At 43.1% G+C, this 14973-nt stretch overlaps 2 protein-coding genes across 15 annotated transcripts; one reads left to right on the forward strand and one right to left on the reverse strand.

Moving 5' to 3' along the window:
• Positions 1-810: 810 nt before the first annotated feature.
• Positions 811-3359, reverse strand: LOC119324326 (F-box/FBD/LRR-repeat protein At1g16930-like). Its single transcript, XM_037598115.1, has 3 exons — positions 2069-3359; positions 1859-1993; positions 811-1484 (listed from the first exon to the last, which is right to left on the reverse strand). Exons 1-3 carry the CDS (start codon positions 3248-3250, stop codon positions 1068-1070), a joined length of 1734 nt encoding a protein of 577 aa, XP_037454012.1. The 5' UTR covers positions 3251-3359; the 3' UTR covers positions 811-1067.
• Positions 3360-4080: 721 nt separating this feature from the next.
• Positions 4081-12414, forward strand: LOC119324335. 14 transcript variants are annotated; one of them, XR_005156898.1, is made up of 11 exons: positions 4081-4672; positions 5558-5641; positions 5732-5921; positions 6124-6198; positions 6295-6405; positions 6546-6702; positions 7062-7205; positions 8402-8770; positions 8864-8984; positions 9077-9171; positions 9410-9721. XR_005156898.1 is itself a non-coding variant. In XM_037598124.1 (8 exons), the coding sequence occupies exons 5-8, from the start codon at positions 8434-8436 to the stop codon at positions 9612-9614; spliced, it is 717 nt and encodes a 238-aa protein (XP_037454021.1). In that variant the 5' UTR covers positions 5300-5641; positions 5732-6405; positions 6546-6702; positions 7062-7205; positions 8402-8433; the 3' UTR covers positions 9615-9721. The 14 variants fall into 14 exon arrangements, 1 of the variants encoding a protein (XP_037454021.1); XR_005156901.1 differs by having other exon boundaries at positions 6149-6198; XR_005156879.1 differs by adding an exon at positions 4767-5033 and having other exon boundaries at positions 5732-6405.
• Positions 12415-14973: the final 2559 nt, after the last annotated feature.

A 14973-nucleotide genomic window follows, 5' to 3' on the forward strand; every position in this document is an offset into this window, starting at 1 on the left:
TTTAACTTGTTTTGCTCATATCTTCTAGGCCGTTGCTCCGAATTAAATGAACTTTATATGTAACTTGACTAGAATCTCGTGTAGATCATCTTGGTGCATCTTAACTTTCCGTTTAACAACTTGAACATAAGGTTTATTCAGATTTGGACCAATTTCGAAACTTGCATATGAGGACTTACCAGATTAGTTCTATGTTGTTTCCGGCCTCATTTAAACTTGCCTTGATGTGTTGCTCTTTTTTGCATCATCTCTTGCCATGAGTAGCCTCATCTAGCTTTGTCATGCATCATGCTTGTTGTGCATCATGTCTTGTCTATGTGTGGTGTGTTTACCGTGTTGTGTGCTTCTTCTCGATAGTTTCCTGTTTCATTGCGATCGTGAGGATTCGTTCGTCTACGCTTGGTTCGTCTTCGTGGCTTCATCTTCTTCATGGACTCGTTCTTCTTCCTAGCGGGATTTCAGGCAAGATGCCCGCTACCCTGGATCTCACTACTATCATTGCTATGCTAGTTGCTTCGTTCTATCACTATGTTGCGCTACCTATCAACTATTTATCAAGCCTCCCAATCTGCCATGTCAGCCTCTAACCTTTTCACCCTTCCTAGCAAACCATTGCTTGGCTATGTTACCGCTTTTGCTCAGCCCCTCTTATAGCTTTGCTTGTTGTAGGTGAAGTTGAAGATTGCTCCATGGTGGACAGGATCATGTTGGGATATCACAATATCTCTTATTTTAATTAATGCATCTATTAAACAGTGGCAAGTTAAACTTTTGCTTGTGTGAAAAAGGGCAACTGAGAGGTTTCATGAATTTCTGATTTCGACTGGTGCAACGTCTGATCACCAAGAATGCATTGCTGACACAAACGAGAGTCCTCCTTTCTCAGACAAAAGACATGTTAAGAGAGGAGTTTGATGCTGAGTTCACTAGCTCACAGTTACATGACATACCATGCTGGGAATAACAAAGGAACATTAAACTAGAAACAGAGAAACAAGCATTGAACTGCTGGCAGCACAATATCGAGGCATCGGCACCATAAACACAAGCGCAAGATAACACGGTCTTCAGGTACTATCCTCATCAGAACTGGAAGAGCATGATATCACTGGAAGGGCATCATCTTCAGCTAGAAAAGAGTTGTTGAAGGGATCAGCAATTGACAAGTCATGGATATCTGAATGGCGATTCAAATAGTACGAACAATGTTTAAACTCAAGGTCCGGAGAAGCTTCATTTTCCACTCCTAGCAGCCTGTGTTGATCAGCCACCCATTTCTCGTCGAACTTCACAGTCACGCCAAATTTGATCGCATTTAGCACTTTCCCATTCAGAACAAAGAACTTGGCAAAGGTAACATCTTGCTTGTCGCCTTTGTAATTCTTCAACACAAGTGTTTTGAGATGGGTCTCAAGGCATTTGATTGGATCTATTGGGTCATAATGACGCACATTGTTCATCTCTGTGTTTAAGTATTTGTTCCACTGGAAAGGAAATAAGACTTATAAGATACATATTTTAAAACTTTAAAGTAATTGCTAACTAGACTAGATTATACATGTCAATCAATTCTTCTTGGAGTACCAAATACACATTTAAGCCAAGTAGGGCAAGCCGAGTGTAACACTCGGCTTACACGTCGCCGATGTTAAAACGCTGTTCGCCGAGTATGTTTCATACTCGGCTTCATTTATTTCTCCTATAGTGTTTGTCTCTAAGTATTCGTTCCACTGTAAAAGGAAAGAAGACTTAAAAGATGATGTCAAAGTAATTGCTAACTAGACTACGTGTCAATCAGTTCTTTTTCAAGTATCAGTTCTCATTTTGACATTTAAAGCAAGCAAATATAAAAACTCACCATAACATAAAGCTTTTCCAAGCAGGGGAAGAACCTGAGGACGTCAAGAACCGCATTCAAATCAGCGCAATAAAACTGGAGAGCCAGAACCTTCACTGTGCATATCAAATTGTTGAAGCTGGTTGGAACCAACCCCTGTAAAACAACAATGAGCATAAAACTAATGTCTGAAGGAATGCCAAATGCAAGAGTCGGGAAGGATGCTTCTACCTGAAAGACTAGGTTTGCAATCTGAACATTGGAGATGCGCGGTGACAATGGGCCCAATATCTCCAGTTTAGGTGCCCTATTTACCCGGATAGTCTCGACGTCCAAGCATGGACAAAGCAGCCTTTCAAGGTGAGGGGTGTCCTCAATAACCAATTCGTTTGTGCCCATAAAACAATCACTGAAGCAGATGCTCCTAAGATTTCGTGAGCTTATGTGGAGGGAGCCATTGTAAACATTTTCAGGCAGAAATAGGGTCTCCAACACATGGCAGGCGGAGAGAACACCATGGAATGCATCCACGGAGATGTTAACGTGACGCAGGGTGAGATGCTTGAGGATGGGGAAATTCAATGAAGGAGCGATCTCATCTGGAAAATTGCAGTGGCCAACAGTGGCCACGACGAGAGTTGATGCGAAGCGGAGCACGGATCTGAGCATGGGGGTCGGAGCTGCTCGACACAAGATCGGGAAGAAGATATGGAGCTCCTCAAGGTTGTCGAGGCTCCGAGAGTTTAACCAGCTCACGATCTGAGCAACACTCTTGGCGTGCTCTCTTTTTGTTGGGAAGATGCAGGTTAATCGGAAGTCGAAGCGACGGGCGGGGCCAGGGTGGTCCGAGAGGATCCTGGAGATGATGGATTCCGTCGACGGTCGAGGCCCTCGGCGGCGGCGCGGCTGCTTGAAATCATTGGTGCTGAGGTTCTCGGCGTCGAGGTTGAGAGGCGCGGAGCCCCAGAGAGGGCGCCATCGGCGTGCGATGGCCTGCGTGCGAGCGCCGTCCTTGGTGGGGAGGAGGGAGATGATGGTGCATAGGACGGCGTCCGGAAGGTTGCTGATGAGATCGCCGTCGCAGTTGTCATCCCGTGCCCGTTTCCGTGGCCTGCACCCGGCCGTTCCACCGGATGCGCGCTTCTTGGTTGCAGGTGCCGCCGCCGCCGCCGCCTTCTTCTTGGCTGCGGGTACCGTCTTCTTCTTCTTGGCAACATCTGCTGCCGCCGCCTTCTTCTTCGCCGCAGGTACCGCCGCTGCTGCTTTCTTCTTGGCCGCGGGTACGGCCGCTGCCGCTTTCTTCTTCGCCAGGGGCTTCTTCTTAGCAGCCGCGGGCACCGCTGCCGCCGCTTTCGTCTTGGCAGCCGCGGTTGGAGGCGCCGCCGCCGCCGCCGCCGCCGCCGCCTTCCTCATGTGTGGAGATTGGTTAGGCGGAGAGTGCTGGGCATCTGGGATGGGGAATTTGGGGGTTCTGGCGCCGTTTCGAGTGCAGCTGATGGGGATTGAACTGGGACCGGAGAGAGTGGGGAGCCGGAACGGGCAGCGTTGCTGGGCCACGCTGGGCTGGGATGTAGAGGCTGTGTCCCGGGTGTTTCTCCAAAATTGACATTTGGGTTTCACTCAAGCCAAGGTTGTAATCACCGTGTGTAGACACACAGCGAATTCTATAGCTCACGATCTTGCCACAATTGGCCGTAGTTGTGATCCCAATCAGTACATGGAATGGGACTCGAATGTACCTGCCCATGTGGGCGCCTCTGTAATAGGCGATATGCCTAAGCTCAGTTAAGTAATAAAGCTTTGCTTTGCTCTCAAAAAAAAGCCCGACCAGCTTTGAATAAAATGCGAGTGGTGCTCAAATTAGTCTTGAATTCAGATAGCATCATCTTTTGTATAAAATAAAAATATTTTGTTACCCGCTTAGATGACGAAGATACTCAACTCGTGGGAAGGATAGTCTTTCTTCTACTCCCTATGCCGCCACAAGACACGAAGATTCTGGATATCCTCTCTATGACAGCATCCTTGCATGCAAACGGTTGATAGGGTGAAGAAGTAGAACTATGTCCTCTTACCGTCGCAGAGGAAGGAGACAGAGTAACCTCTCGCCGTCACCGGTTGCCCAAGTCCTAAGTCCAAGTCGCACTCGCACCCCGCACGCGAATGGATCACTCCTGTAGTATCAAACTTATAAAGGATGAAGGGGGTGCTAGACAGGCTCACGCCATCCACATCGATGTGAATCAAACAGCGAGCGCACAGTGCACCGCGCGAGGAAAAAAAACAGCCAGCAGGGGTCCCGTGAAAATATCTCCTCTCCCCTACCCTCTCTCCCGTGCTCTCCCCTCCCCTGATCCCCGTTCCCTCCCATCGCGCCGCCGGCTCCACGCGGCGCCGACGCGACCTTCTCTCCCCCGACGCTCGAGATCCCCTTCTTCCCTCCGGCCGCGCCGCCGGCTCCACGCGGCGCCCGTGCTCACTCGCTCATCCATGGCTCCATCCCTCCTCCTTGTCCGATGGAGCGACCGGCATCGCTCCGTCTCGAACTGCTCCAGAGAGAGAAAGAGGAGAGGAAGGTGTGGCGGCGGACGGGAGAGGGTCACCGGCTGCTGTCGGCCTGCGCGGACGAAGTCGGGCGCGACCTCGTGGTCTGTGGCGGCTCAATCTGCTCCTGGATCGATCGAGGGCCACGCCAAGGTCATTGATCTGCTGCTCGACCGCGATGCGGAGGCCGTCGTCCAGGACCAGTGGGGAAGCACGGTGAGTCTGCTTTTCGTTGATCTGCTGCTCGACCGCGATGCGGAGGCCGTCGTCCAGGACCAGTGGGGAAGCATGGTGAGTCTACTTTAAACATTTGACTATTAAAACTAATGATAATATTGTGCCTATGTTACATGCTTGCTAACAACAATATTATGTGCTAACAAAGCATCTGCACGTGAGATGACCAACATATATCCAAATATGAATTTTGTACTGATCCGCCAAAGATACGGGACGAGTACACCTACCTGAGGAGAGGTGATGCTGATTTACCACGTGCTAGCTGCTGGAGAAGGCACGAGGGGAGCTGTATCATAGGCATTGGTGTTGTGACCACAGGTGTTGCAGTGGTCGACGACCAACATATATCCAAATATCTGAACAAATATGTGATTTTCTGATTGGTAGAAACCCCCTTTTCCCGAACCTGCAGGTAATAGCAGATCAATCTTCCATCACTTTGAAGCTCATCTTCTGTTCCATTACACGTATGAGATGGTGGTAGTGTGGAATTGATTTTACATCATGTCCTATCACTGTGAAGGCATGCACTTTTGCATATTCCTCGCTTTGGTGTTCAAGTGCCATTACAAACAAGGGCATGTTTGCTTTTCTACTTCGAAATTGAATGCTAACTTTTTATTGGTAATAAATATGTGTTAGAATAGGAAGTTAGAGCAAAAGCCTGTCAGTAAAATCAATCGATCTTTCTCTATGGTTGTATACTTGAAGGGCTGCAATTTGAACTGTTATTCCTTCTCTACAATGGACGGGCGCAACAATGTGCGCCTTGTTTGCCTCTGGATGGTGCTTTGCTAATTATAATTCAAAGTGGTTTTTCCCTCTTGTCTGGTGCTTTGCTAATTATAATTCGAAGTTGTCTTTCCGTCTTGTCCGATCTGATTTTGTGGTGAAAACAATAGTGGATTTTGACCCTGGGTGTCTGTGGCTTTGCAGACGAATGTTTTACTACACATGGTGTTAACTAAGCGCATGAAGATTATGCCTTCTTCAATGCAATATTATGCTGACACTTTTGAGGTAGCTCGTGCAACCCTGGTGTGGTAGCTGTCTTTCTTGTACATTATCTTATAGCACCGGGTCTATACGTTGATCATGTGAATTGTTCAGAGAGGAGAAGAAAGAGAGGGCGACATGCTGACCGACGACGATGCAGCCTCGGAAGAGGAGGACAAGAAGAAAGAAGAAAGAGAGGGTGAGAAGAGTCCGATTCTGGTCAAGAGATGCCATGGGGAAGATGCTGGCCTTATTTCTCACACCCCGAAAGTCACATTACTTCTATGAACCAGAAGAACTAGAAGTATGAAACTTCCAAGAGGAAATATTCATTCCTCTTAGTTATGTCATTATTTGTACATGCTTTTGCAATACTCATGATGCCCTCAGAATTATTTAAAAGGATGCATCCTTTGGTATCTGTTCATACTTATTATAGAGCTATGTTTTACCATCGAGTAGATCTCTTATTACCATGATATTGTCTAATTTTTACATGGATACAGAAGGGTAACTTAACGTTGTATTCAGAGCTGGGTCGACATGTGAAGACGTGAGAGCTAGAGCAAATAGACTGTGAGGTTATCAGGATACTGGAGAAATGGGTTTTGCTTTAGTCCTTGTTAATGGCACTGGTTTTTCTGGTGCGAGTAAAGCCTGACAGTGGTGTACTCCAGGCAATGTGAAGCTGGGACTTCCCTATCAGGTGTGACCTTGTAGCCAAATCCATGAGTCGGAGGCAGTTGCAGCAACTAACCATGAAGCGACGGCAGAGATCCAGTTTATCTGTACGTCTAAGGCTGCCTTCTGACCGAACCGCGTCGTGGCAGCAAAATCCACTTTGATTCAATGCTCTGATCATCTATGCTTTCATGCTGTAGATTTTTGGAGCTTGCTCTGTTAATCCGTTTTATTTTTTGTATCACAGTTTAGGTCTGACCAGCACAAGGTGGCAACAACAGTAGTGGAGAAGGCATGAAGAGGCCCACATCTGAAAATCCGTTCTGCTGACTGATCAAGGGAGATGGTCCCAGCATCCACTGTGACAATGTTGTCCAGAACATGGACTCTGGAAACTAAAAAGTGTAAGTACCAATCAAATTTGACTATTTAGGTTCTGTTCTATCGAATGACACGAGTTCTTTTATTCATTTAAAAAAGAGAGTGCAACAAGTTTCTCTTATTCGTATTCAAAAGAATTGCGATAAAATGAAAGATACTCTGAGCAGGCATCTCGAATGTAGAGCTTGTAGTTATGTCATAGGTATATGTCTCTCAATTTATGTAAAGATGGGATCATAGGTCTTACAGTATGTCTTTATCTTGGGTGGTGAGCTAAAGGAATTCAGTCTGACACTATGTGTTCCTTTCTCTAAATTTTGTCGTGCTTAAGTAATGAACAACTTACTCTCTCCCAGTTGGTTAACCTAGCTATGTCATTCAGAACATATTTTGCTTCCAGGCGCATAAAGGCCACCGATCGGATCAGTGCGAAGAAACCCGTTCGGACCGCCGCCGCAAGCCTCGCCTCAGCAACGGATCAACCTCTGCACCTACATCCACTTCGACAGGTCCTCAGTCAAAGCAGGTCCACTTCGACTGTCCCGGTAGAGGGCTGCTTAGAACTGATGTCCGCAACTCGCCGCCGTAGTTGTGCTGCTTGCATTATGCTTGGGCTGCTCTGAAATTATTTAGATTTCAGTTCGTGGACTTTATTACTCATGTGTTCTTTTAGTAGGCCTATACAAACACAATTGTACTATGGCTGATCTGTTTCCTCTTTTGTTGCGGTTGTCGTGCCTAGGAAAATACGAAATATTTAGAGTTTGGTTCTTTTGAGTTAGCTTAGTGATGTTACATGATCTTATTGTGCCCTTTTGATTGATTGTAGTAGAAGACTGTTAAACTTGGAGATGATTTCTTTGATGTAACCACAATATATCATACAAAGTTATTATTTGAGGAAAAATGTTTCTTCTCAGAATAATAGATTTGCATATGTGCCAAACTGACAATGCTTTATATTTTCAAACTGGGCGCTTACACCAGACGTCATGATAAAATTTACCCACTCATTCTGAAACAGGCACTGGTTGGAACTTCTTAAGAGGAGTAGCAGTTTAACTCTGTAAGGCAGCTAGAGCAGTCCGACACCTTCAAATGATTCTTCTCTGGAGAATGCGTCAAGCAAAAAAGTCTTAATTGTTGGTGAAGATATAGCTTAGATTACAGCCATCCCTTTTCAATTGTTAGTGAAGATATAGTCGAGATTACAGCTATTCTGCAGTAAAGTTAGTACAAAGTTGAGTCATCTATTTTGGAACGGAGGGAGTAGCTATTTGATAGCCCTTTGCTTAGTGTGTTTATACTTCTTATTAATCAGCGCCTAAATAGTCCGTTTGTACAAGCTCATACATGATTCTTTCTGCTTTTCCTGGTACCTAAAAGATATTATATGTATATATCCTTTTCGAACTGCTTTATGGTTATGTATAACTATGGAATCCATCGTCCTGTGTTGAGACAATGTAATCTACCTATGTTGCATCTATGTTTTTTCCCGTTGAGATTCTTCCTTGCAATGCCTTCGCTATGCATGTGCATTTATATCTATCTTTGCTTAGGTGAAAGAGAACATAATAAGTTCATATCTCACCTCTGTTCTCAATTCTCTTGCGTTTCAGCCAACACATTACTTCGTGCCCTATCATCTTCTGCTTGCTATTTCGCTGGTGCTCTACTGCCTCTGGTGATCTACTGACTCATGCTTTTCTTGCTGTTTAGTGAAGGTCCTTCCCGAAAAGCTTTGATACGACATGTGCGCTGGAAAGCTCCATCTTGTTGTTGGACTTGGTGAAGCTAATGGGCCCGAGGTCGGTAAGAAGAGTAGGATGCCTCCATCTTATGCTGGTGGTCCGCGCTGTATGACTGAAAACTTCTATGATGGGGTGGCTGTTTTGCGTATGCATGCCTCGCCTGATATAATCACAACCTTCACATGTAATCCAAAGTGGCCTGAAATAACGGAGAGTACTGAACCTGGGCAAAAAACAGTCGATAGGTCTGACATTACCGTTCGAGTGTATCGCTTGAAACTTCTTGAGTACCTACAGAAAATCAGGACAGGGAGGATGTTTGGGCCTGTAGTTGCTGGTACTATACCCAGTGTCTTCACTCCCCTATTAAACATTTTCTTAGCCATGTATGTTAATTTTACTGCTTTTCATTTAACTTCCTATTTTTCAGTTATCCACACAGGGGAGTTTCATAAGAGGGAGCTGCCGCATGCGTGTGTCCTTGTTTGGCAAGAGAAGCATCATGACCGGGTGGTCACACCAACTTCATAAATTCCTTTATTTTAATCACTGTTAGTATTTCTATTGGATCTAGCTCCCTCTTTATCTTCTTTCTTGGTTTCCTCTTGCATGGTTCCCAATAATTAGCTTCACCCTTTCGCAGGGTTCTCAACTGACTGATATTGATGATGATGCTCCTGCTACTATGCCTCCTAACACGATGGAAACTACAGTTCCTATGCCACTTAAGCTTAACAGGTATGCCCTTTCTATACAATTAAGCATAATACACTACTAACTACCTATCCAAGCTGGCAGTCGGCATATGGATCGTACAAAATTAAGCGCTACGAAACCCACGTACAATAAAGCTTATTTTCCTATAGCAATTAGAGTTTCCATGCTTCTGTTTCTTTATTTGACTTTGTTGGATTTCTGTTTCTGTTCATATAGACCACAAGTATGTGTTTTTCATGTAATCCTTTTGAAATTTTAGGGGTGCTACTGTTGCTGCTTTTTTTTTGAACCGGGCGTGCCCCTTTCCATTTAAGATAAACGGAAATACAACAGTCTCCGATACAACCAGGAAGCAAGGAAAGAGAGGCAGCGAGTTCAACGCACTACCAGGAAACCCACTGTGCTCGCCCGCCATCAAAACGAGCACCATGGGGCGAAAACCTGACAGCACCTACTTAGTTTGAATCTAGCTATTACAAACCAGGGAAAAGGCACAAACAAAGAGGTGCCAGATAACATAAAGTATGTAGACTTCATTTCATCAAAAATGCTGAAGTAGTGGTTGATCCAAGTTTTCAGATAAGCATGCATGTGTGGTACGTCTATTCCTGCAGCTTGTAGTCCCTTCACTGATTTGTTCATGCCTTGCTTTTGGTTATTTTAAAAGTGCCATGTTTTACAGCCTGTTGTCTTTAAAATGATAAGAACCCATAAATGTTGTCTTTAAAATGATAAGAACCCATAAATGCTGTTAGATCCTTTTAAATTCCTTCACTGGTTTATCTCTTCCTTGTGCATCCATGCAACTGATACACTGTATAATGGGCTTTATTACAATGGCAATTTAACTCTTATAAACTTGCCAATGCCATGTCGATCTCTTGCCTTATGAGCTATCCTTTCTTTTGCATCAACTTTGTTCGCTAAATTGGTCCACGCAACCTTTGCTGTGGCTACTAAACCACCACCTGCAAGGACAAGTGAAGACTGCTACCCTGTTGCTGTCCTCATAAGCTTGTATTTTCAGTGTTTTGAACAAACCCAGGCTTTAGCACTAATAAAGGTAGCCTGGACAACAAAGCCGTTTTCAATATCCATGAAACGTGCAACGATGACTCCATCTAATGTTCGTCGCCTCATAAGATGTATCTCTAGCTATCTACCATGCTTCCAAATAACATTGTAAATAATCGATCAAAAACTTCTTATAACCACTATGTATCATCACTAAGTATCTATCTACCAGCAATAAGTATTTATTATTTTGATCTGTGCCTGAATTTTCTTATCACCACTCTTACAATACATGGCTTGCTGTCGCCCTTTGCGCCATGGGCGCAACGGGTCATCTAGTATAGAGAGAGATAAAGATGACCTTAGAAGGTTTGTTTTGGACTTGGAAGGAGGGCATGGTCCATGGCTAGAGGAAAGGCCATGTTGTGGATCAGTGAGGTGGCAATCCATGCCATGCATCAATGAGGCGGCACAGACCACACCGCATGATACACCATTGTCATTTCCTTCCAAGAAATGATATTGAGTGGCATCCGTACATTGTTTTTTTTTCAACAACATGAAAAGAAAATTACTTGCTTTTACAATGGTCTCCATTCTTCTTAGCAAACTTTCCATTTTAGCAAACTGACTTGAACTTTTCAAGTCAGTTGAGCCATCCTATTCTGCTTTCTTTGAGGATGTGTGTAATTTATCTTTCTAATCTTCATTCAAGCTGTCTTTCTTTGGTGTTCATTGGCATGGACATGGGAAGTCTCTTTTCTCTTATTGCACAAGAATATATAACAAGCGCGTGCTAGCTAGCGTCTACAAGCAAAGCAAATAGATCCAGTAAAATTAGGACAAATTGATCATGAATGTGATCAACAAGTCCTCCTTTATTATTAGATCATCAAGGAAGTAGACATACACATTTGGTTTGATTGCATCTTTCAGGAACATGGTGTCATCAACCAATACATGCATTCATTGGTTGATGATTACATATCTATCCACATGTCCACAAACAAGATATAAAAGGAAAGCAACTACTCTGCAAAAACAATATTACCCATCATCCCAAGAACCAACCAACCAACGACCGACAACTCCTCAGGAGTTGCGTTCTAGATAAGATTGCAGCAAAGAAGATGATCCACTCTTCACTTGTGGGGTGACCAATTAAACATGGATTTTTCTGGACAACCAACCCTGATATAAGATACATAGATCATCAGACCATGTACAACCAGCTAGCCACTTTATCTCCAGGTGGCCCATGACCTAGAGCATATCAAAGTTCGACCAGTTTTTTGAATAAAATGTGCATTGCCCTAAAAACGAATAAATTGTGAATGGTGCTCAAATTAGTATTGAATTCAGATAGCATCGGTTTTTTAATAAAATAAAAGTATTTTTTTACGAACTTAGATGACGAAGATACTCAACTTGTGGGAACGATAGAGTTTATCGTACGCCCTATGCCTCCACAAGACACGAAGATTCTGGATATCCTCTCAATGACAGCATCCTCGCATGCGAGCGGTTGATGGGGTGAAGAAGTAGAACTATGTCCCCAGGAAAATAGGAGGAGCTCCCGACCCTCCCATGCTGTCACATTAGGGGAGGTCCTCCTCCGTTGGATGATGGATCCGCACGATCCAACGGTGAGCATCGGAGCCCTAGACCCGGGAAATAATTGTGACCCTTCAAGGGGTTTTCAGCAAAAAAGTAAAGCTTGGAGCTCACCTACCGTGGGTGCATGGGAGGGCTGTTATTTCCTCCTACGTCCCCTAGGTATGCTTTCGTAGCTCTCTCTGTTGGATGTGCCAGTTGAGCAAGTAATTACATGGTGTACCACATATTTGTTGCTATTGATGGTACATGTTGATTCGGTCCTCCAGGTGCGGCATGCATCTCCATGACTTGTTTGCTCCTACAAAAGTGAAGATCATGCGGATTCTTCCACAAGGTAAGACTAGGACCGTGCCTCCTGTAACTTCCTTGACTTCGCAAACTATCGTTTATTCACTAGCACCAGCTAACACAGTCCGCTGACTTCTTTTATTTGTCCTCCTTCATTGAGTTGTTTGGTTTCTAGTCCTCGCCAATCAACTTTCGTGTTGAAGTGCCCTGTCAAACATATTTTGCTTGCACTTTCCTCTTGCCACCAAATGTGGAGCTTCGTGTGGCTTGTTGTCTCCTCCTATCTTTTGATACGTCTCCAACATATATATAATTTTTGATTGTTTCATGCTATTATATTATCAATCCTGGGTGTTTTATATTCATTTACTAGCAACTTTATATCATTTTTGGGACTAACTTATTGACATAGTGCCTAGTGCTAGTTGTTGTTTTTTGCTTGTTTTTTACTTCACAGAATATCAGTACCAAATGAAGTCCAACTGCCACAAATTTTTTTGGAGAATTTTTCCTAGATAGAAGACAGCCAGGGAGCCAAAGAAGTCCACGGGAGGAGGCGAGTGGGGCCCACTAGGCACCAGGGCACGCCAGAAGGCCCAAGCACACCCTGGTGGGTAGTGGGGCCCACGGGAAGCTTCTCCATTGACTATCGTCTATAAATACTCTAAAATCCCAGCAACCTTAGGGGAGTCGACGAAACACGAGATCCAATCTAGGGGCCTTTTCCGGCACTTTACCTGAGGGGTCAACAATCACAGAGGGGTTCTTCATCATCACCCTTCCCCCCTCCGATGATGCATGAGTAGTTTACCACAGACCTATGAGTCTGTAGGTAGTAGCTAGATGGCTTCTTCTTTGTTTTTGATCTTCAATACAATGTTCTCCTCGATGTTCTTGGAGATCTATTTGATGTAATGACTTTTTGCGGTGTGTTTGTTGGGATCCGATGAATTGTGAGTTTATGATCAGATTTATCCATGAATATTATTTGAGTCTTTGCTGAACTCTTATATGCATGATTGTTATAGCTTCTTATTTCTTCTCTGAAATCTTGGTTTGGTTTGCCTAACTAGATTAATTTTTCTTGTAATGGGAAGAGGTTCTTTATGATGGGTTCGATCTTGCTGTTCTCAGTCTAAGTGACACAGGGAGACATGCCACGCATGTATCGTTGCCATTAAAGATAAAAAGATGGGGTCTATTACTACATGAATAGATCTTGTCTACATCATGTCATCGTTCTTATTGCATTACTCTGTTTTCCATGAACTTAATACACTAGATGCATGCTGGATAGTGGTCGATGTGTAGAGTAATAGTAGTAGATGCAGGCAAGAGTCAGTCTACTAATCTTGGACGTGATGCCTATATACACGATCATTACCTTAGATATTGTTATAATTATTTGCTCTTTGTCAATTGCCTAACAGTATTTTTTTACCCATCGTTTGCTATTTTCTCGAGAGAAGTCTCTACTAAAATCTACGACCTCCGGTCCTATTTCCTATCATATCAAAACCCAAAAATACCTTGCTGCACTTTTTCTATATTTATTTTATTTTGTGTTTTTGCCAGATCTATTTATCAAATCTCATACAATTTAATCTATCTCAATACCAAGGAGGGATTGACAAAACCCCTCTTACGCGTTGGACTACAAGTATTTGTTATTTGTGTGGAGGTGTTGTTTACATAGTGTTGCTTGGCTCCCCTACTAGATTGATATTATTGGTTCCATATCTGAGGGAAATACTTACCTTTGTTGTACTGCATCATCCTCTCCTCTTCAGGGAAGTAGCAACGCAAATACAGGAAATCATCATCAAATATGGAGCATTGTGCTTCGTACCGTAGCCATGTTCATGACACTTCAACGTGCTTGGAGAAATTGGCATGTGGCCTTCAATCACGTGCACTCGACAAAATACTGACTTGTAGCGGATGATGAACGGCCAACTTTGGTTAGATCTCTTCGTGGTATTAACCTCTCACATCTCATCCTCTATTGTGAATCCCTAACCTATACATGCTCAAATGTTGGGCCCCCATCGCTATAAAAGATTGTAACCATGAGTTTTGTGGAGTATATTAAGTTTAGGTAGGCAATTGGTGTTTTGCTATTTGGCACTTGATGCGTTGGTTAACGCGTTCAACATACCCAACACCTACACATCATGTACGCTAGTTCCTATATGGACCGGCCCATTTTTTTCACTCACCAATTTTGGAAACATTCTAGATGATTCCACTCATTTTTTCTAGGACGGGGTTTCTCTCGTTTTTCCATGATGTTTTTTTTGTTTTTTTGTTTATTATTTTTATTTCAAATTCATGATTTTTTTAATTCAAAAAAATTTCCAAATTCATGAAATTTTCTTAGATCAGTGGACCTTTTTTTTCAAATTCACAAATATTTTGAAATTCTTGCATTTTTAAAATAGATTCTCAAATTTTATATTTGTTTTTTCAAATTCGTGGACTTTTTTCAAATTCCAAACATTTTACATTCATGAATATTTTCCAAATTTGTGAACTTTTTTCAAATTCTTGAATTTTTTATAATCTAGGAACATGTTTTTAAATCTGTGAACTTTTTGAGATTGGCAAACTTTTTCAAATTATTGATTTCTTTTTCAATTTCCTGACCTTTTCAAATTCATGAACTTTTTCAAATTATTGATTTTTAAAATTCTTAATATTTTTATATTCATGAACATTTTCAAATCCGAGATGTTTTTTGTTTCAAATTCACAAAAGTTTTTCAAATTCATGAACATTTTGCAAATTGATGAACCTTTTTTGAAATCCATGTTTTTTTAGAAGTCAACGATCGACGGTCAATGAGTCAGCCATGAACCAGGCGAGTGATGAGGAGAGGACCGAGCTTGCGAGCAGCTGGAGTTG

This window comes from Triticum dicoccoides, chromosome 1B, assembly GCF_002162155.2.
Source record: "Triticum dicoccoides isolate Atlit2015 ecotype Zavitan chromosome 1B, WEW_v2.0, whole genome shotgun sequence".
NCBI classification, from domain to species: Eukaryota; Viridiplantae; Streptophyta; class Magnoliopsida; order Poales; family Poaceae; genus Triticum; species Triticum dicoccoides.

Bases quoted from the DNA above. Each gene is read 5' to 3' on its own strand.
- LOC119324326 (XM_037598115.1), bottom strand. From the start codon at position 3,250: ATGAGGAAGGCGGCGGCGGCGGCGGCGGCGGCGGCGCCTCCAACCGCG. The intron at 1,994-2,068 runs GTAGAAGCATCC...GTTGTTTTACAG, and splicing joins TTGCAAACCTAGTCTTTCAG to GGGTTGGTTCCAACCAGCTT. The intron at 1,485-1,858 runs GTGAGTTTTTAT...TTTCCTTTCCAG, and splicing joins TGGAAAAGCTTTATGTTATG to TGGAACAAATACTTAAACAC.
- LOC119324335 (XM_037598124.1), top strand. From the start codon at position 8,434: ATGTGCGCTGGAAAGCTCCATCTTGTTGTTGGACTTGGTGAAGCTAAT. The intron at 8,771-8,863 runs GTACTATACCCA...CCTATTTTTCAG, and splicing joins GTTTGGGCCTGTAGTTGCTG to TTATCCACACAGGGGAGTTT. The intron at 9,172-9,409 runs GTATGCCCTTTC...TTGAAATTTTAG, and splicing joins ATGCCACTTAAGCTTAACAG to GGGTGCTACTGTTGCTGCTT.